The sequence below is a fragment of the Myotis yumanensis genome, unplaced genomic scaffold (assembly GCF_028538775.1).
Source record: "Myotis yumanensis isolate MYYU_CA2020_CCGP unplaced genomic scaffold, mMyoYum1.0.hap1 SCAF_3, whole genome shotgun sequence".
Classification (NCBI taxonomy): Eukaryota; Metazoa; Chordata; class Mammalia; order Chiroptera; family Vespertilionidae; genus Myotis; species Myotis yumanensis.
Window position 1 is genome coordinate 145,262,254 of NW_027223754.1, and position 22,845 is coordinate 145,285,098.

A 22,845-nucleotide genomic window follows, 5' to 3' on the forward strand; every position below is an offset into this window, starting at 1 on the left:
GGATTCCTTTTGTTTGGGGTTCTATGCGCTTCCTGGATTTGGAAGTCTATTTCTTTCACCAGGTGGGGGAAGTTTTCTGTCATTATTTCTTCAAATAGGTTTTCAATATCTTGCTCTCTCTCATCTTCTGGTACCCCTATAATTCTGATGTTGGTACGTTTGAAGCTGTCCCAGAGGCTCCTTACACTATCTTCTTATTTTTGGGTTCTTTTTTCATTTTGCTTTTCCAGTTGGGTGTTTCTCGCTTCTTCGCATTTCAAATCTTTGACTTGATTCTTGCGCTCCTCTGGTTTGCTGTTGGGAGTCTATATAATATTCTTTATTTCAGTCAGTGTATGCTTACTTTCTAGATGGTCCTTTATCACACCATCGAGGGTCTCATTAGATTTCCTGTACATCTCATCAAGTTTATCGACAGACTCTAGAAGCCTCTTGAGAGACCTCAAAAGTGTGGTTCTGAACTCAATATCCTCCCTTGATAGTTTTGTCCTGTTTCTTTGTCTCCGCATTTTTTACGCTTTCTTGGTACACCCCCGAGTGGTCTTTGTGCACAGTCTTGTTGTAGTTAAGCCTTGATTGTTATAGTTAATACTAGAGGGATTTGACCTCCAGACCGACTGGCTGTGATAATCAGCTGTGTCTGCAGTGGAAGAACTTGTGTCCTCTAGGGAGGTGCTAATCTAGCCTTTGCCTGAGGCTATCTGGCAAATGCCTCTGTGCAGGGCTTGGGCGGGGAGGGTCCCACGGGATCAACAGGGCGGAGGAGGGAGCAGTTATGGCTGCTCTCAGTCCGTCCCCAGGGGCTCTGCCTCTCTGTCCCAGCAACAGCTGCAAACCTCGGAGGGACCGTAGCCAGACAGTCCTGATTCTCCCATTTGAGTCTGGGTCCCTAGAGACTTGCCCGGATCTGGAGCTCTGAGTCTCAGGTTCCCTCCGGATTGAAACAGACAACCACGCCCTCAGCCACCAGCCCGCGCCGCACACACTCCGCACCTTAGTATTTTACTTCAGCACTGCGCCTCCTCTGATTCTCGGTTCCTCCTAGTTGTAGAACTTCCATTCAGCCAGCCTTCCTATGGTTCTGGATGATGTCTGTTCCGTCTTTTAGTTGTATTTTTGAAGTGGTTGTTCGAGGCAGCAAACTCCGGCGTTAACCTATGCTGCCATCTTGGTTTCTCCACTAAAAATTCTTTGCTCTGGCGCACCATGGTCACACCGGGCACTCGCAGCTGCTGCCGGTGCCAGCCCCACTCGCATCCACTGCCGGCGCCAGAGGCACTGCTCGAACCCACTGTTGGCACCTGGTGCTGGTCCCGATCTCTTGGCGCCATCAGCGGTGTGAGCAGTGGCTGCCAGCCCCAATTGCCCCTGAGGGCTTCTCCACCTCTGCCTGCTCCTAAGGGGCAATCAGGGCAACAGCCGCCACTCACACCCGCCCTAATCACTCCATACTATTAGCAGGGGTGAGCAGGGCCAGCGTCGTCAGCACGTGGAAGCAGTGGCAGCAGGAGTGGGGCTGCCGGCAGACAGGAGACCAGGAGCTCGGGGTCCACAGTGGGAGGGGCCAGGCAGGGTCGAGGAGGATAGGCCGAGAGCCACCCCTGTGCCCACCGCAGCCTCGCAGCCCAGTTCCTTTCAAAGTACATGAATTTGTGCACGGGGCCCCTAGTTCAGAGATAAGTTTAATGGTGGTAACTCATTTTTGGTCCCAACTCTATATTGTTGATATACAAGCCCGGATGGTATGGCTCAGTGGTTGAGCATCGACCTATGAACCAGGAGGCCACAGTTTGATTGCCAGTTAGGGTATATGCCAAGTGTTGCAGGCTCAATCCCCAGTGTGGGGTGTGCAGGAGGCAGCCGATCAATGAATCCCTTTCATCACTGATGTTTCTATCTTTCTCTCCCTCTCCCTCTCTGAAACCAATAAAAATATTAAAAATAAATAAATAAAAAGGGGTGAAAAGAATGGAGGAGCTATAAAATAAACACTTTTTAAAGTTATATTATATCCTTCAGAACATTTAGTGAGGAGAAAGAGCTTAAATTTGATTTAGTTCTCCCTTTCCCTCTTCACAATTAGGAAGCCCATGCAGCCGTACTAAGATTTCAGTTGCCCAGTATGCATGTAATCCAAGAAACGCATGTGATTTTTCTTTAACAGGGAAAAAATATAAAGCCCCTATATTTTCCTGAAGTTTTACTTTAGACTTTCTTTCCTAAGGTCTAAGAAAGCCATGTAATTTTAACTATTAACAACTGTTATTCACACTGCTGACATGAATTAAATACCCCATTAAAAAATATGAATGGTCACAATTTATATACAACAATACCTTTAAAATCAAGACTAATCAAATTAGTAAACAAAAGCATGTTATGGAAACTTGAAAATTCAGTGTTGTTCTTCTATTAAGTCATCTATACATCTATATATATAAAAAGCCAGAGGTTGTAACAGCCATCACCACCGTAATGATAGGTCACTATGACGCCCACTGTGGCCAGCGAACTGGCCCGATCAGGGCGTGGGGTGTGGGGCTGGCTGGCCCAACGACCCCTCCCTTCCCCCTGGCCAGCCTTGCCCCCAATTAGCCCGCCCCACCACGATAGTCCTGCCCCCTATGGGCCCCCACCATCCTGATCAGTCCACAGCCCCTCCCCCGAGCCGACCCTGCCCCTGATCCCCCCAATTGGGGGCAGAGCTGGCCAGCCAATCTCCTGCAGTCCCTCCCCCTGCCCGGCCCGACCCCAGGTCGGCCCCCCCCACCCCGATCAGGGGCAGGGCCAGCCAGCCAATCACCCATGGCCCCTCCCACAAGCCGCTGGCCCCCAACCCCATTCGGGGGCAGGGCTTGCTGGCCCACTGCCCACAGCCCCTCCTCATGGTCTATCCCACCCCTAATCGGCCTCCCAACCCAATAGGGGGCGGGGGCCCGCCGGCCAATTGCCCATGGCCTCTTCCCCCAGCCGACCCAGCCCTGATCGGGCCCGATCGGGGTGGGTCAGCCAGCCAACCTCCCTCCATCTCCTCCTCCTGACAGGCCCAGCCCCGATCCGCCCGGATTGGGGCCGGGCCGGCCAAACCCCACCCTTCCACAAATTCGTGCACTGGTCTTCTAGTAAGTAAATAAAATACCTTCTGAAAAGAATCTTCATCTGTTATATCATAAACTAAAATAGCTCCATTTGAATCTCTGTAGTAAATTGGACCCAATGCATGGAATCTCTCTTGACCCGCTGTATCCTAAATAAAGAAGCAAATGCTTATTATATCAGAAGAAAAAAAAACACACCTGCTATTGCAATTACAGTAAACTTTTGACTAAAAGTTCATGATCACAAAAAGTGGGGCATGAAGCTATAGGTAACCACGAAACACTGTTACAAGAAACAAAGCAGGTTACAAAAACTTTTGAAAACTCAAGTTATAATCAATATTTAATGTTTTACTGTTATACAAAGTTTCCATTTCCCTTCCCAACCATCTTCCTCCCCAGCAATCTTCCCACTCCCACTAAAAAAACAGTTCAGTTGCCTCAGGGTCAGAATGACCAAGATGGCATTATAAGCCAGGTATAAGCCTGGCCCTAAATTTAGGCTTCCCACAGAGGGAAGAGACAAGGAAAGAGAGGAAGCACCAGGACCGCCTACCAACAGGTACCCTACTGCATCACCCTCACCCTTTTCCCCATCAGCCACTCCCTTAGAAGAGTGGAACATAGAGAAACGGGGGGGGGGGGGGGGGGGGGGGGGCCCAAGCGGCCCTGGCCTATGTGGCTCAGTTGGTTGAGCATAGTCCCGTACACCGAAGGGACTATGATTGATTCCTGTGTAGGTTCATGTGTAGGAGGTGGCCAATTGAATGTTTTTCTCTCTCTCTCCCTCTCCCTTCCTCTCTAAAATAAAAAATTTTAAAAAACCATTATTTTTTTTAAAAAGCTAAGCAGCTGTCCTATCTCTAACATGAGTTAATCCTTACTCAGCTGAAAAGTTATGATAGCAATATTCATGTATATCATTGTATTCAAGATATCATTATTAACCAGATTTTAGAAAAAAATATTTTAAAAAGTTTTGGCTAATCTGGAGTTAATTTAAAAGAAAATTCAAGTTTTCAAATTACTATTCCTTGAGTCAAACGGTTATTAGAGTACCAAGACGGTAGAGGCCTTAACTTTCAAGGTTAACTTACCCATATAGCAAGGTTTACTCTTTTCCCACCAATGTTTAACTTCTTTGTTAAGAATGATGCCTAAGAAAACAGAGATATACATTAAACAATGTTTCATATAAAATAACATTTTTTAACTTACCTATAGATGAATAAATCATCTCAATATGAACCTCAAGTTATCTGGGTGAAAAAATAACCACTGAATTTTTATTAATGTTTACCGAGTAAACATTTTCACTGAAGAAAGAAAATTACTTATATTCTAATCTAAAAAAATATGTTTTATAAGCATGTTATAAAAAACACAAAGAAAAAACAGTACTTATTAGTAAATACTTCTTAGTTTTTCCCCTTAAAAAATTTTCTTAGAGCATTGAATTTGATATAACCTTAACTACTCAATATAGAAAGAGTCTAAGAGATTTCTATGATGAGATAAAACAAATATTTACTGGTAATTTAATGTATGAATACCAGTATTACTCAAAAATACTCTTGCAATTATTTTTTTAATATATTTATTGATTTTAGAGAGGAAGGGGGAGAGAGAGATGAGAGAGACAGAGAGAGAGGGAAAGAAACACCAATGATGAGAGAGAATCATTGATCGGCTAACTCCTGCATGCCCCCCACTGGGGATCGAGCCCGCAACCCAGGCATGTGCCCTTGGCCAGAGTTGAACCCGGGACCCTTCAGTCCATAGGCCGACGTTCCAGCCACTGAGCCAAACCAGCCAGGGCTGCAATTATTTTATAATTCAATTATTTTACCTATATCTAATACTTTCCCTAGATACTAATGCCACAGTAATGAAAGGGAACAGTTCCAGCCTTTAAGGAGCTTATGTCTATTGCAGAAATAAAAATGTAGAGAATTAAAATACCATGTGATCACTGTTAAAATGAAGGGTCTTGCCAAGTATATTATAAGGGGGGAAGGGAGAGCCTAAGAAAGGAAATGTAAAGCCTGCCTGGATGAGTCCAAGACAGTTTCAGAGAAAAGGTGATGATCGCCCCTTTACTCGTAGTAGTTTTCCTGACAGATGAGTGAAACCACTGAAGGCTGAAACATATAACTCCTTGTTGCCCCATGGCAAACTTCACGTTGTATGGTCAATGCCAGATAAGACCACAAATACAGCAAACCCTCCATTTTGTGACCTAACCAACTAAGCCACACTGGCCAGGGCTGTGCTAAATACTTTTTACAAGATCATTCATAAGGTTCTCCTTTATACAAGTTAGGGAGCCCTAATCCTATATAATAAAAGGCTAATATGCAAATCGACCGAATGGCAGAATGACCAGTCACTATGACACGCACTGACCACCAGGGGGCAGACGCTCAACTCAGGAGCTGCCCCCTGGTGGTCAGTGTGCTCCCACAGGGGGAGCGCCGCTCAGCCAGAAACTGGGCTCATGGCTGGTGAGTGCAGCCGCAGTAGCACTAAGGATATCCGACTGCCGGCTTAGGCCCGCTCCCCATGGAGTGGGCCTAAGCTGTCAGTTGGACATACCCTGAGGGCTCCCAGACTGTGAGAGGGCACAGGCTAGGCTGAGGGACCCCCCCACCCCCCACCCAGTGCATGATTTCCGTGCACCGGGCCTCTGGTCTACATATAAAAATCTCAAAGCCTTATCTTTGTATCCAAGGACCTCCACAATGTGTCTACATCTGTCTTCCTAAGATAGCTTCCAGTATTTCTTTACTTAACTCTTCAACTTACCTGGGCTGTATACAGTCCCTCCAATTCTGTTTTTTCATTAAGTACCCCCTCTATCGTGGGTCTATTATTTATTCTCTATCTGAATCGTATACTTCCAACTTCTATTCTGACCTTTACTTTTCTTCTTTGAATTCTTAGGTCTTCTCATACCACCCATACAACCCACAATGAGTCTCTCTATCCTGAAGAATTTTATGACCCCAATCTTGTAATATACAGCATATACTACCTTATCTTGTGTTATCTTTTCATAGATATAAGTCTTGTGTTAACAAAATCACATATTTTTATTAATTTAACAGTTTTGCAGAGTTTACAATAAAATGGGCAGTGTTCTAAGAACTTTTAATAGTAACTCACTTAATTCTGATAGCACCTTGTGATTTATATATAATTACTAGAGGCCCGATTAGGCCTTCCTTCCCCCGGCTGCTGGCACCGGCTTCCCTCTGGCCGCTGGCAGGCACCCGGGACCCAGGCTTCCCTCACAGCCCCAGCTTTGTCCAGAAGGTCATCCGGAAAAATGCCCAGTCTAATTAGCATATTACACTTTTATTATTATAGACTAGAGGTCCGGTGCATGAAATTCGTGCACGGGGGTGGGGGGGGGTCACCTCAGTCCAGCCTGCACCCTCTCCAATCCGGGACCCATCGGACATCCCTCTGACAATTCTGGACTGCTGGCTCCTAATCGCTCACCTGCTTGCCTGCCTGACTGCCCCCAACTGCCCCCTCCCTGCCGGTCTGGTCGCTCATAACTGCCCCCCGCCCACTAGCCTGGGCATCCCTCACTGCCCCCCCTGACAGCCTAATCACCCCCAACTGTCCCCCCTGCTGGCCTGGTCGCCCCCAACTGCCCCTCCTGCCAGCCTGGTCACCCCTCATGGCCCCCCTGCCAGCCTGGTCACCCCATGCAGCCTGCTTGTTCAGTCGGTTGGTCGTCCCTCACTAACCCCCCTGCCGGCCTGGTCGTAGGCAGACATCTTGTGAGGGTGTGAGGGTTAATTTGCATATTACCTCTTTATTATATAGGATTATCCAAAAATTATAGATGTAGAAACTGAGATACAAGAAGGGTAAGTATCATGCCCAAGTCACACAGTAAGTGATAGAGTAGGATTTGAAATCCAGGTAGTTTGGCTCCAAAAAGAACTTATAGCTTCTATGCTCTGGTACCTCCCAGACTGAGATCTGGGCTAACACTTCTTCTCCAGTGATAGGGGCAGGCAGAGTAGTGCCAACATCCACACAGATGAAAATCCGTGTATAACTGTAGACTTCCCAAAAAACTTAACTGCTTAGCCTACTATTAACAGGAAAAAGACTTAACGGTAACATATAGTTAACACATATTTTGTATGTTATATGTATTATATACTGCATTGTTATTAAAAAATAAGCTAGAGGAAAGAAAATGTTATTAAGAAAAATCATGAGTGCCAAAACCGGTTTGGCTCAGTGGATAGAGCGTCGGCCTGCGGACTGAAAGGTCCCAGGTTCGATTCCGGTCAAGGGCATGTACCTGGGTTGCGGGCACATCCCCAGTGGGGGATGTGCAGGAGGTGGCTGATCGATGTTTCTCTCTCATCAATGTTTCTAACTCTCTATCTCTCTCCCTTCTTCTCTGTAAAAAATCAATAAAATATATTTAAAAAAAAAAAAAAAAGAAAGAAAAATCATGAGCCCTGGCCAGTTTGGCTCAGTGGATAGAGCGTCAGCCTGTGGACTCAAGGGTCCCAGGTTCGATTCTGGTCAAGGGCATGTACCTTGGTTGCGGGCACATCCCCCGTGGGAAGTGTGCAGGAGGCGGCTGATCGATGTTTCTCTCTCATCGATGTTTCTAACTCTCTATCCCTCTCCCTTCCTCTCTGTAAAAAATCAATAAAATATATTTAAAAAAAAAGAAAAATCATGAGAAAATAAAATTTAAGCACTGTACATATTTATTGAAAAAATCCACATGTAAGTGGACCCGTGAAATTCAAATCCATGCTGTTTAAGGGTCAACTGTATTGTTATTATAGATAAACACATTTATAAAGTGCCTGGGCAAATCAAAGGAGGTATAACTCTATAATAGAGATGTTCCTAAAAGCTTCCTTATAAACCAAATTATTTTAACTCAAACATCTGATGCACTAGTAAAGCACATTATCAAAGGGTCCCCACTAAAGCTTTTTCCCCCTTCATAATGAAAAATGTTAAGTCCTACCTATAGAAAAATTCCTTCTGTAATATAAATCATCTCATTTTACAGACATCCAAAGTTTTTAATATTCTGTAGTTTCTTAAAGAGCAAACATCTAGTTTTAAAAACATACAATTATATACTTGAGAATAAAGTTGAAAAGATTTTATGTAACAGTAAGATAGCAGCAAACAATCAAAAGCTGAAATTTGTCTTACCCTTTTTAACCACATCTATGAGGCACACACTTAATTTGTCTAGACTACTGATACCACTATGGTTATAATACTCTGGGCAGTGATTCTTAATTCTGTTACATGTCAGTGAGAGTTAGAGGGGGAGTGATCATGGACTTCGAGAATCTGATGAAAGCTATGAATCCACTCACTCCCAAGAAAACTGCTCATATGCACATACCAAAAACAATTTTCACACACTTGCCAAGCACTGTGTTTGGACTTTCTCATTTAATCTTTGTAACCACCCTGTGAAGTAGAGAATTACCCCTATTTTACAGTCGTGAACTTGAGATTTAAAGAATACAGTGACACCAAAGGTGAGATAATTGAGTCAGGGGCTACAATGGATGAAAGCCTGTCTGACTCCTCAAGTGCTTTTCCTGTTGCTCAAAGCTGCCTATTCTAGAACATACACACATTCTTAACCTGGCACTCCTCTACTTAAACACTAAGTGTTTCTGGATGCCAATTCATCTCCCAAATATTCTCAGGATAGACAACATGGTAATGAGGATCAAAGTAACAGTACATTTCCCATCTTACGCCTTCAAACTCTGAGTTACAGCACCACTACTTCTAATTCTAATGACTTCATCTTCCAAACCACAGGGGTATTAACAAAATTAGCAATCTTATTAGTTCAAGACTACCATCCGTCATCTGCGCCTGATGCTGGCTTATTTTGCCCATCTTATCAGAAATCTTGGCGGTAATTTTTTAAAATCTCTACTTAAAAACCAAAATAGAATTATAGGAGAGAAATAATAGGAACAAATTATATCTGCCAAATGAAAGTCTTTTAATAACTTCTTTTAATTTTTGTTTTTGTTGTTGTTAGCCAGATCACTTGCTGTGCTTGCTAACCAACGACAAAGCAAAATACCTAAATTAGCATAGTAACTGAATTGTGGATGAATAGTTTCCTGACTTTATCTGATGTATTTTACTAGTAAATTCAGCCAATTTTCATTAGTGTGTGTGTGTGTGTAACTGAATGGTAATGTTATTTTTGCTATACTCACTAACACTGTTTCAGGCTAAAGTTTCTATCACCATGTCCGGACTTAAGAAAGGATTCAGGCAGATAATTTATAAAATTAGTCCTTTGTAGCAAGGCAATAACAATGAGCTATCAGAAAACTAAGCTAGATTGCTACAATGGCAATTGTATTACAGTATTAAAATGTTAAAAATTAATGTTATACACCTTAAATTTATACAATGTTATATGTCAAATATATTTCAATTTTGTAGAAAAGAAAGAAAACTAAGCTGGGTGCTTGAATACCTCATTTCTTGTTCTTAGCTTCTAAAAAGAGGGACTATAATCAGTTTAGAATCCAAGTAAATACCTTGCAAAGAAGAGTCAAAAAGTCACTTCTAAGAAGTAGCTTAAAACACAAAGCAGAAAATGGCAGTCAGATATAGAATACTTATATACGTATTAGAAATTCAAAGCCACAATTCAGAAAAACCCATTTGTTAGAAAAAGACTTCAATTATTTTATTTTATAAAAATGTTATAGATGACCTGGCTGAATCAACAGTGATGTGGCTTCCAGAACTATTTGGAAGATATTTCAGATATTCAAACATTAATCTTACAAACAAGGAAACCAAGATTCCTTCACCAGAGACTATGATGCCAAGTACAAAACCAACTACTAGAACCTGAATGCCAAGTGTTGCTCCGGAAGTTAAGGTATATTGGCGGGGGGGGGGGGGGGGGGAGTAAACTTAGTTTTTAAAAAATGGTACACATTATTTTTGTGGGACCTTGGAAATCTAATTCAAATCTTAGTTTCCTCATTTGCCAAACTGTCAGGATACCATATGCCCAGCCAAACTTATAGCAAGCACTGTTTTGCTAATCAAATAACAGGCACCTACCCTACACTTTAGGAGGCAGATAGGTGGAATTCCAGTTATTATTCTAAAAAGGAAAATGATAGAAGGCATTTAAATTAGAGGTTATAATTTTAAAACACCTTCAATAAGGAAAAAGAGAAGGCGCATCTAAAGAAAAGAAAGCAATAACCCAAGAGCACAGACATAGAGACATATCAAAGACAAGAGAGGGTTATAATCAAAACTAGAGGCCCGGTGCACAAAATTCTTGCAGGGGAGGGGGGTATCCCACAGCTTGGCTTGCACCCTCTCCAATCCGGGACCCCTCAGGGGACGTCCGACTGCCAGTTTAAACCGGCAGTCGGACATCCCTCTCACAATCCAGGACCACTGGCTCCTAACCACTCACCTGTCTGCCTGCCCTAACCACTCTGCCTGCCTGCCTGATCACCCTAACTGCTCTGCCCTGCTGGCCTGATCACCCCTAACCACCTCTTCCTCGGCCCCCCCACCGTGGCTTTGTCCTGAAGACATCCAGTCTAATTAGCATATTACCCTTTTATTATTATAGATGACACAACATTTAAGAATACATAAAGGCAAGCCCTCGCGGGTGTGGCTCAGTTGGTTGAGCGTTGTCCCATGCACTGAAAGATCACAGGTTCAATTCCAGGTTAGTGCACATGCCCGGGTTGCCTGCCAGACCCCCAGTAGGGGGTGTGCAGGAGGCAGTTGATAGATGTTTCTCATTAATATTTCTCTCCCTCTCCCTTCCCCCCTCTCTCAAATCAATAAAAACAGGTGCTCTCCCTCCCGGGAGCACACCTTTCCCTTCCCTCTCCATTCCCGCCCCCCCCCGCCCCCATCAAATCAAATCAATAAAAACATTTTAAAATTAAAAAAATTTTATATAAAAAAATACATAAAGTCAAGAAAGCTAACTAACAGTTAAAGTATCTTACTCATCTTACATTCCCTAGCTAGCACAATGTTTGATATATAACAGGCATTAAATAAACAATTCTTGAATTTAATTGCTTAGGTTCAGCAGTATTGCTTTGAATAAATTCCAGAGAAAAGGCAGTAACTCCCTCACTCCAATTGTCTTTCTTGCCTCTGCCAATTTTATCAAAGCTCCAAATCAGAAGGGAAATCACATCAGAGAGCTTGGGGACTCTATATAACAGGGGTGGGAAATGTCTGGCCTGCAAAATCATTTGTCTTGGCCATGCCAAGGCATTAGGGGTGAGTTAATTAAATGTTTGACCAAATATAGCAGGCTAATTTTTAAGTTGATAATTTTGTATGGCCTGTGAATGTTATACTACACTTGATCTTAGTCAAAAGGACGAGAAGCAATGAATGATGTTATAAATATCCAAATAGCCCTTGGCAAAAAAAAGGTTCCCCACCCCTGCTATATAAGATTAAGCTTCCTGGGCCAGGTAAAGGATTTTGGGTTCTCAGAGAGCTCACCTACAAGATTACTTCACAATTATCAGTAACTTAGGAGAAGCTCTGCAAAAGGCTGCAGTACTAAAGCACTAAAGCATGGCAAATATCACAATTTTCAAAAAGGAAGTGAATTTCCAGAAATGTCAACCCCAACAGAAAAGTCAGTTCCAGCCAAAACTCGATAATGAATATATTTTTTCTATATTTTTAAAAATTGTTTATAACCTAATAAACAATTTTAAAATGTAGTTATCCCTCAGAGACAGCATGGGTTCTCAAAATAATTCATGCCAAATTCCATTATCTTTTTGAAATGGAAGAAACCAACACACATTAAGCACCACCTATTTATCCAACAGCAAACATTTATTAAACAAACATGTGCCAGGCACTGTGGTAGGAGCTGTACATATGATGGCTTTCTATTTAATCCACATAAAAACCCTATGTGTGAGATTCTCCCATTTCATAAGAAAAAGCCAGCTTACAAACATTAGAATAACGAAGATCATGATGGCTGTAAGTAGAAACCAAAATTCAAACCAAAGTCCCCTTTTACCACAATGTATGGCCTCCTAATTCGGAACACAGTGTATCTTGTCTTCTGCAAGAATTTGTCAAAGCATCTAGTGACAACCTGGGGCAAGACTAACGTATCTAGGGCAAAAAAGCTAGGTCTATAATGCTGGAATAACCATTTTTTTTCTAAAGGTTTCATATCCAGTAGGTAAGTCTTAAGTTGTTTTTTGCTTCCATTATCATTAATATGTACAACACTCCATTAAGAAGTATGTCTCACTCAAGGGGAAAAAAGACTATGGGCCATACATAGCCTAAAAAAGCCCCACCCTAAGATTCCCAAAGTCTAAAGAAAACTACACCTCTAGTCACACATCACTGGACTACAGTGAGACCTGCTGCAGAGCTCTGCACTTGGCCCTCTCTCCCCCGTTTGAAAGTCTTTATTAATGACCTGGCCAGAAATTAAAGAAAAATCTTTGGGTGTCAAAGTTAAAATGAGTAGCTAATCAAGACAATAGGGACCATGCCTTATTCTTCTTTACATGCCCAGGACTCAACCAACTGCCTGACCCCAAAATCAATGTTTTTTTGAACTATAGAATAAAAATTTAAAAGGACATTAAGAGGTTTTAACCACTGACGCAAATCTATCAAAGTCAAATTTAATGGGTCAAATACATTGGGACAAAAAGCAACTACAAAATCCAAGAAAAAGTAATTTAAGGGATGTAAAACTTTTTTAAGCAAATAAGACTAAGATAGCAAGCCCAATATTAATTGGTGTGACAAAAAGAATCTTTTCTACTTCAGTATTAGAAAAGGATTCTCAGTAGGGGAGGTGATAGCCTGCACTACTGTACTCAGTTCAAACCATCCCTGGATTCATTTCTGCAGCTCAAGGCATCACATTTTAAAGAAAAGAGGACAGCCCAGCTGGCATGGCTCAGTGGTTGAGCATCAATCTATGAACTAGGAAGTCACTGTTTGATTCCTGGTCAGAGCACATGCCCGGTTGAAAGCTTGATCCCCAGTGTGGGGTGTGCAGGAGGCAGGCAATCAATGATTCTCTCTCTCACCTTTGATGTTTCTAACTCTCTCTCCCTTCCTCTCTGAAATCAATAAAAAAAGAAAAAGAGGACAATGAGTAAATAGTGAAGAGTCTAGAAAAGACGTCAAAATAGTGAAATGAGAAGCATCTGACATCTTGCTCCCTGGTATATGTTGCCAGTTTAACTAAAATAAATTCATTAAAATTCTAAAAAAAAAAAAAAATAGTGAAATGATTTAGAATATCATAGGAAATCCAGTTAAAGGAACCAGAGCTGTTTATCCAAAAGATGACAAGACTCAAGATGTGATAGCTATCCTCAACTATCAAAAGGGATGTCCCGTGCAACCAAGATGCAGTAGCAGAACTAGGACTGGAAACTACAGGGAAACAGATTTTGGCTTTACACACAGAAAAACTTATTGGAAATTAGACCTATCTAAAAATGAAACAGGTCGCCTCAGGGCATATAGTTTTATACCTTCTATGTCAGTTTATCACACCTCCAAGACAAAAGTAGACAATCACTTGACTGAAATTAAACAAGAGACTGAAACAGAGAACCATAAACTATCTTAGGTTCCTCAGTCCTATAAATCTTTGAAATATGAATGCATGAGAGTGTACTTTGCAAAATATTTTACAAAGATAGATAGTAAGTCCTTGTTTACAAGAAAAAAGGGGAACTTCCTATCATACCTACTGATGCATGGTCTCTCCATTAGGAAATTAAAAGCTTACAAGGAAGTGTATTATGGATCACACTGAAGTCAAATTTCTCTGAAAAAAATTATTAGAATCAGATGAGATGAATTGATATCTAAGAGAAAGATTAGATATAATTCTGTTTCCATACATTGGAATACAACAAAATCCTCAATTCAATAATATAATCCAGATATTGTTGTGATGAGAATTATATATAAACATCAAAATCAGGACTATGCTTTGATACTAGAGATCTACCATAATTTCATCCTTTCCTGTGAGGATTGCACAGGACACTGTGTAGATTCCTGGGATTTGGTAAGGAGAATCAGCCTAGACATGGGCAGGAGCTTCTGAGACCTCTTCCTGGAGTTGAGTTGGATGTGAGTGGACCGCCTATGGACAGTCTTCGGCATTGGTTTTTCTCAGATATTTAAAAATCTCTAGCCTGCTTTTAGCTTTGATGGTGTTTTTTGAATGTATAAGGAAAGTGTACGTTTTAGGTTGAAGGGCTAAATTATCTTTTTTAAAATATATTTTTATTGATTTCAGAGAGGAAGGGAGAGGGAGAGAAAGAATCATTGATCGGCTGCCTCCTGCATGCCCCCTACTGGGGATCGAGCCTACAACCCCGGCATGTGCCCTTGACTGGAATCAAACCTGGGACCCTCCTCCAGTCCCAGGCCGACGCTCTATCCACTGAGCCAAACCAACTAGGGTATTTTTTTTTTTTTTTCCCAATTGAGAGCTCAGCCACCAGCTTAGCTCAGTAGTAGTGTCGACCTCTGAACCAGGAGGTCCTGGTTCAATTCCCGGTCAGGGCACATGCCTCGGTTGTGGGCTCAGTCCCCACTGTGGGGCATGCAGGAGGCAACCAGTCAATGATTCTCTTTCATCATTGATGTTTCTCTCTCTCCCTCTCCCTTCTCCAAAATCAATAAAAATATTTTAAAATAAAAATTGAGAGCTCAATTGCAATGGTTTTCTCTTTTATCTTAGACCTGTAGCATAAAGGAAACCACTAAAGGGGTGGTTTACCAATATCCAGAGGCAGTGTGACTTAATTGCTCAAAATCTGAAATCAGACCTGGGTTCAAATTTCAGCTTGGGCAGCATGACTTGTGGCAATGTAATGACTAGCAAATTACTCACCTTAACCAAGCCTGTTTTCTCACCTGTAAAATGGAGCTAACAAAACTATCCACCTCAGCCCTAGCCGGTTTGGCTCAGTGTATAGAGTGGGTTCAGTCCCAGTCAAGGGCACATGACCTGGTTGTGGGCTCAATCCCCAGGAGGAAGTCGATCAATGATTCTCTCTCATCATTGATGTTTCCATCTCTCTCTCCCTCTCCTTTCCTCTCTGAAATCATTAAAAATGTATTTTTTTAAAAAAACCTATCCACCTCATTGGCCTGATTTAAAAAAAAAGAACTCAATATTAGCTATTGCTATTTTACCTAAATGATTTTCTAAACTTCCAAATGACCATAGACATGTATTTACCCTACAAATCTCACTAGTAGCACTCAAAAATAACAATCCACTATTAAAATTGTGTAAGTGGTCTTGTGCAAGGATGCAAGAAAAAAAGGAGTTTCCTGGCATTAACCTTTTCAGATATTATGCTTTACAGAGGAATAAAAATAGAACTGGAAACAGAACTGGAACATCCTTGTAAATTCTAGACTCGGTACTTTAATAATAGAATCAAGCATCAAATGTCACAACAATAAGAACACTGTGAGTTCTATTAAGAGTGTCTATGTTCTTACACACTCCACAATCATTAATTAAGATCTATTGTGCAATCTGGGGCAGTAAAAATGATGAAGAACTTACACTGGACCAGGTCCTAATCGCTTTTAGGTGTATGTGTCCTGACAACCCTATGAATTAGATAGATACTAAATTAGGGCCACTTTAAAAGACGAAGAACTTAGGCAAAGATACATTAACTAACTTGCCCAAGATCACACAACTAGTTAAATGGATGGAGGCTCAAAAGTTCACTAGGGTTTATTGTCTCTGACTACAATGACCAAGTCAGATTAGTTGGATATTTCTTTTTTCTTACACGTGCAGCCGGATTTCTTTGGGAGAGAGGGGGACAGACTACAACCGCCTCAAAGGACCGGTTTCCCTCCCAATAAAATGATTACATTCTAACACTTTTCTGAGGAACCACAATGTCACTACAGAAGAAAGCCGGCTCTCTATCCGAAACAAAGAAAATAAACAGTATTCACATGACGTTCCCATGTGAACGTGGGTCGACCTCGCAGAGCACGACAGACCCGCAAGGCGGTAACGAAGCTGCGCAACCCGCACCGGCGAGCGGTCATTTCAAAACCCCTCCGGGGATGGACGTTTTGCCCATCGGCACGTTACGTGAAGACAGGACAAAACTGAACTTTTGCATAAACACTTAGTCATCGGTAAGCGCTGGAGTCCCAAGCCACCTAATTCGCGAAATCAAACCCGCAGCGAAGTCCCTAATTCCGAAAGAAACCAACCACAACAAAAAAGGCGGGGGTGACATCTGGCGACCGTAACGCGAAGGCACCTAGGGCGCAAGAGGAAGTAAAACGAAGGGGAAAAACTAGCCCAACCGTGGGGACTCCACGACCTGCGCGGCCGGGGCATGGGGACTTTTCGGGGCCCTTCCACTCCCCTCCCGACTGTCTGTCCGTCCGTCCGTCTACAGGCTGCCAAGACCCCGGGCGTCCCCAGGGCGGATTCGGAGGGGCCAGTCCACGGCGGCGGTGACAGGCCTGAGATGGGCGAGCCCCGATCCAGGAGACCGCGGCGGCCGGGCCCTCCGGGCGGGCAGGGGCCCCGGCGCCGCCTCCCGCTCCCCGGGGCCCGCACCTGCAAAGTGGTGATGTGCTTGTCGTTGAACTTGTTCTCGCAGTAGCGCAGCACCAGCGACGTCTTCCCCACGCAGCCTTCCCCCAGCAGCACCACCTTGAACGAGTAGGCTCGGCCCGCCGCCGCCCCGCCGCCGGCCGCAGCCATCCCGCCGCTCCCCGCTCCCCGGCCGCCCGAGCCCTAGAGCAGCGCCGAGCTCCGCACGGCCGCCGCGGCGCCCTCACAGCCACGGGCGCAGTCCCCTCCGCCCCGGCCCGCCGACCCCGGGCGCCGTCTCCTAGCTCGTCTCCTGGGGCGAGGCCTGGAGGGGCCGAGAGAAAGTCCGAGAATGAAGGGCCCCGGCCACCACGTCAGGCACCCGACGAAAGGAGAAGAGCACTCCCTCTCCGCCTCCCTCTAATGGCGTCTCCTTCCTCCTACGTCACACTCCGGGTCACGTGACGGAGGAGCCGCGGGCGGCCCTAGAACTCGGCCCAGGAGGACGCGCCCGGGGTGGGCGGGGCTTCTGGCCGCTTCCGGGGGTGGGGCTGGTGGGGAAGGGAGCTGCGGGCCCGCACCCGTCTGCCTCTTATGGGAACTGGGGGGACAGGGCGTGAGTAGTGCGGGCAAGCCCAGTTTAGGTGCAGTGCTGGAGTGCAGGGCGTTGTCGTTCTCGCTCGGGGAAGGGTCACAAAGCTAAGTCGCTGTAAGCCAAGCTGCCAAGGTGCCCTTCAGTAGCTTCACAGTATTTTCCTGTGGGACTCCAAATCATAACTATTGAATTTCTTTTCTTTTTTTCTAGATATCTTTATTGATTTCAGAGAGGAAGGGAGAGGGAGAGAGAGATGGAAACATCAATGATGAGAGAGAAGCATTGACTGGCTGCCTCTTGCACGCCCCCTACTGGGGATCGAGCCTGCAACCCAGACATGTGCCCTTGACCGGAATCGAACCCAGGACCTTTCAGTCCACAGACCAACACTCTATTCACTGAGCCAAACCAGCTAAGGCCTATTGAATGTCTTTTGGTTCCCCAGGCCACCAAGTCTCCTCATCTTTCAAGTCTCAGCTTAGACCGGTAAGGCTTCCCAGACCACCCATCGTTCTCCCTCTGGCCTCCCACCCTTGTCCTCCCCAAACCCCCAAGTTAGGTATTTCATAGCACAGATACACCTTCTTTGGCAGTGTTTACCACACTTCATGGAAATTACTTTGCTGAGTATTTGTCCTTGTTAGACTGCGGATTTGTTAAGGACAAGAACTGCGTGAGACTGGCCCACCTTTGGATTTCTGACTCAAGGTGCCAAGCACATACTTGGTTGTGGGGCGCGGGTACAGTGTTTGGGCCAGGTTCAAGCCTCGGACTAATGAAAGGACAGGGTCCTCTCATTGCCACGTGCAAGTCCCAGCTGGAAGGGCAGGGCCAATGGCTGTGGTTGTAAGCTTGAACCTATGGTCCGAACACGTAGCCCCACGTGCCTTGTGATAGAGTTCGGGTGCATGTAGTTAAGTGAGGATGAAACTCACAAGAATGTTGTAAACAACTTGATCACGCCCCTACTTTGCCTCGTGGCATCTGCTATAAAATAAAGACACGGCTTGTGGGCGCTGGCGTTGTCTCCTCATCAGGGAGCAGCGTCTCGCTGAGACCCAGCTTTCATTCTCTTGTCTGTCTTTCCTTAATCCTTTCACCGCCCCCCGCCCCACTCGGGATCATCCTTGGTCGTGCTGGCGTGACACACTTGGCATTTTACAAATATTTGGGTGCTTGATGATTGCTTATTTTTCTTCATCTGCCTCCCCTTTCTTTCATGGAATACACTCTTTCAAGAAACCATGCTAGTGTTTCTGAAAATGTGCAACTAGAAATCTGGTGTCAGTTAGGCAAATATTCCCCCCCTCCTTCTTTTCCACTTTAAACCAGATAGTCCATTCATTCATTCAAATATTTCAAGATATTCACCATGTGGCAGGCCAGGTGCTGAACAAGATACATGTTTTAGCAGGGAAGGTAGACACAGTCAAGTATACAATAAATACTTTCATCTTGATAAAGCAGTTCAGAATAATTTGCATACTCATATGGGGAGCCAACTGGAGTAACTTAGGCAAGAAGGGCGAAAAGCTTCGAAGCAGACAGAACAGTATGTCCAACAGCCTTGAGGTAGGAAGGAGCAAGCGTCTAAAGTTAAGCAATACAAGAATGCAGAGAGGAAGGAAAAACACATCAGATAAGATGGGCAAAGAAGCTAGGGCTCAATACTGAAAGGGCCTTTCAGTAAATGAAGTTTTAATCAAGGGGGCTGACAATTATATTTGGCTTTTAAAAGATCACTCTGACTGTACTGTAATTTGGAAAATGGATTAAGAAGGATAATATTACTTAGATTTATTTAGAGTCACTAAAGAGACTTTATGTCTTTATTAATATCCTCATGATTATATCAGAGGATATATTCTCTACTTCTTCTACCTGCATTCCTCCTTTCAGGGTCTGTGCATTTTCATGAATACTTTCAGAATTAGAACGAGACTTCATTTTGAAGGGGCACCTTCTGTTATTCCTTCTGAATTCTTATTTATATTGGATTGGATCTGTCTGTCTACACCTACAATTAATTGTTCCTAACTCAGCCTACACAGTATGTATGTAAGCTCTATTCTTTATGAAATATCTCCATACATATGAAGAAAGCTATGTGATCCTCCTTTAAGCCTTCTTTTCTCTTTTCAATATAGCCAATTCTTTCAACCACTGTTCAAATGATATGGATCCCAGATCATTTAATACCTTGATCCTCTTAGAACCTACATGCAACTTTTTCATTGTAAAATAAAATAATTTTTAAAGATAAAATAATCTTTCAGATTTAGCTTACATCAGGATTTAAGGAAAGTATTGCAATTGTTCATGGATGTGCCTCTCTGGTGAAGCTCAGTTGATTAAGCATTGTTCCATGCACCAGGAGGTCGCTGGTTTGATTTCTGGTCAGGGTGGGTTGCATGCTCCATCCCCAGTATGGGGGTGTGCAGGAGGCAGCCAATCAATGTTTTTATATTTCTCTTCCTCTCCCTTTCTCTCTCTGAAACCAATAAAAACATTTTTTAAGTATGATTTTTAACAAATGTTCATGGATTACAATATGTCAGTTTGGCATAGTTTTTTGGGGGGGCGGTTAGTTTGGCATAGTTTGAGCAGAGTGGGTAAATATAGATGTAAGTTGTGGCAGGTTGATAATGCCCACTCCACTCCCCCTGCCAAAGATATCAAGTCCTACATCTGGTGCCTAGAGATGTTAACTTATTAGGAAAAGGGTCTTTTCAGATATGATTAAATTAATGATTTTGATATAGAGAGATTATTTTGGATTATCTAGGTGGCCCCTACATGAAATCACAAATATTCTCATAAGAAGAAATCAGGAGATGCCACACACACAAAAGAAAAGCAGTGTGACCATGGAGGCAGAAATTGAATGACGCAGACACAAGCCAAGGAATGCTGACAGCCACCAGAAGCTGGAAGAGTCAAGGAATCGATTTTCCCCTAAAGTTTCTGGAGGGAGTACACCCTGCCAAAACATTAATTTCTGCCTAGTGAAACTTATTTTTGACTCCTGACTGCCAGAACTGGAAGAGAATAAATGTGTGCTATTTTAAGTGAATAGATTTGTGATCATTTGTACAGAAGCAGTAGGAAACGAATGCGTAAGTATATATTCAAGTACCATACATGGGCCCAAGCATTGAAAGACATTCAGGCTACTTCTGGGATAGTTTCTGTGCTCTTGAGAACTTAGGTCAGCTGTGGAATCAACTATGATTGGTCTGTATAAACTTGATAGAGGATGCCACAAAAAACTAGAACTCCATTTCCTCCTTACATAGGAGTTGCAAAAATATGAGGACTCCTTGGTGAGTTGATAGCAATCGATTCCTGATTGATAAGGGTTGAGGCATGATATAGCTCCTTTGTACCAAAAACAAGCCTCTCCCCCTCTCCAACCCCTTACCCCACCCAAAAAAACCCAAGCATAATTATACAGGTGAAATCAAGCACAGTATCAAATGGGAAAAGTTGCCACAGAAAGGTAATGTGTAGCTCAAATAGCCCACCAATTTTGTGGTGGTTATAAGTTTGGGCTTATAGACTACTTTTTAAAAATATATTTTTTCATTGATATCAGAGAGGAAGGGAGAGGGAGAGATAGAAACATCAATGATGAGAGAGAATCATTGATTGCCTGCCTCCTGCATGCCCCACACTGGGGATCGAGCCCACAACCCAGGTATGTGCACTGACGGAACCATGACATCCTGTTTCATAGGTCAATGCTATGCACTACTTTTAATGTATGTAAGTCCTAGTTTTGTGTTTTGTTTTTTTAAGTCCAGCTTTTTTATGATCCCTCCTTTCTCTCCATTTTCTTATACCATTTTTGTGAATTAAGACCAACCTTATCGTCTCCAGTATGATTATCTGGGGCCCTCAATTGTTGAATTTTGATGAATTCTCCAGCACTAAGGAGTTGGGTAATGCTATTTGTTCATTTGGGAGGGAGGGTGATTGTCAATGGCCTTTTAAACATCTTTGGTTCATTCATTCATTCGTTCATCATTGAACAAATTTTTATTAAGATTTACTACATGGCTGCCTGGCTGGTATGGCTCAATGGTTGAGCATCAACCCATAAAAAATAAAAAAAGATTTTTTTTGCTCTAAAAAGTAATCTAATCAGGCACAACTTCTGTCCTCATAGAGTTTACAATTTAATGTGAGCCACAGATAATTAAAAACAGTTACAATAAAGTATGATAAATGATGTATAGGACATATATGTGGGACTGTGGAACTACATGGGAATAGCAACTAACCAGCTATTCTAGAAAATAAGTCAGATCAAATGACACATTATTTTATCTTCAATTTTATTAACATTTCAGCAGATTTGACTCAGCGGACCACTCTGTTTTTCATGGAACATGTTTCTCCCTTGGCTTCCAGGTAATCACAATCTACTTTTCTCCTGCTTCATTGGCTGCTTCTTTTCTATCTCTTTGCTGGCTTCTCCAACTGTTCCCAACTCTAAATGTTGGTAGGCTTTTAGATTCAGTTCAATGGAATAAAATTCTCTCTTCCATCCTATGACTTGAAATATCCTCTACATGTTAATGATGCCTAAATTTACATCTTTTACTCCTGATACCTTCCCTGAGCACTAGAAATGTATAAGCAACTCCCATTTAACATTTTGTTTTTTCCATTTGACATCTTTACTCAACTGTCAAGCAGTCAATTCAAACACAGTATTTTAAAAGAGCCTGGCTGTTGTAGCTCAGTGGTTGAGTGTTGAACTATGAACCAGGAGGTCACAGTTCAATTCCCTGTTAGGGCATATGCCTAGGTTGCAGGCTCGATCTCCACTAAGGGGCATGCAGGAGGCAGCTGATCAGTGATTCTCTCTCATCATTGATGTATCTATCTCTCCCTCTCCCTTCCTCTCTGAAATCAATAAAATCAATCAATCAATAAATAAATAATCCCTCAATTTCTCTCCAAAAGCTGTTCCTCCCTTGCTTTTCCCATCTCACTAAATAGTTCTACTATACATTCCTTCACTGAAACTAAAACCTAGCCTTTATCTTTTCATTTTCTCTCATTCCTCATATCCAATCCACTACCATGACTAGTGAATTGTGCCTTCAAAATAGATTTTTATTAAAAAATATTTTTTTATTGATTTTGCGAGGAAGTGAGGAGAGAGAGATAGAAACATCAGTGATGAGAGAGAATCATTGATCTGCTGTCTCCTGCATGCCCCACACTGAGGATCGAGCCCACAACCTAGGCATGTGCCCTGGCTAGGAATCAAACTGTGACTTCCTGGTTAGTAGATCAACACTCAACCATTGAGCCACACTAGCTGCGCACTAACTGCTTTTTTCTTACTGCTCTTCATAGTCTCTCTTTGTCTTTAACCTTTTGTGTTTTACTAGTAATTGCAATGTGTCTTGGTGTGGGCTCTTAAGATTCTCTTCTTGTCTTTAACCTTTGGTATTTTAATTATGATGTGTGGTGTGGATTCA

At 43.0% G+C, this 22,845-nt stretch overlaps 1 protein-coding gene across 1 annotated transcript in view; it reads right to left on the reverse strand.

Moving 5' to 3' along the window:
- RAB21 (RAB21, member RAS oncogene family) overlaps positions 1-17,191 on the reverse strand; it is a 47,115-nt gene extending 29,924 nt beyond the window's left edge. Inside the window, exons 1-3 of the mRNA XM_070409719.1 lie at positions 16,780-17,191; positions 4,196-4,255; positions 3,140-3,247 (exon numbers count right to left, since the gene is read on the reverse strand). Coding sequence (XP_070265820.1) covers positions 3,140-3,247; positions 4,196-4,255; positions 16,780-16,926 — 315 coding nt within the window. The 5' untranslated portion in view covers positions 16,927-17,191. The remainder of the gene's footprint in view (positions 1-3,139; positions 3,248-4,195; positions 4,256-16,779) is intronic.
- Between the last annotated feature and the right edge of the window lie 5,654 nt (positions 17,192-22,845).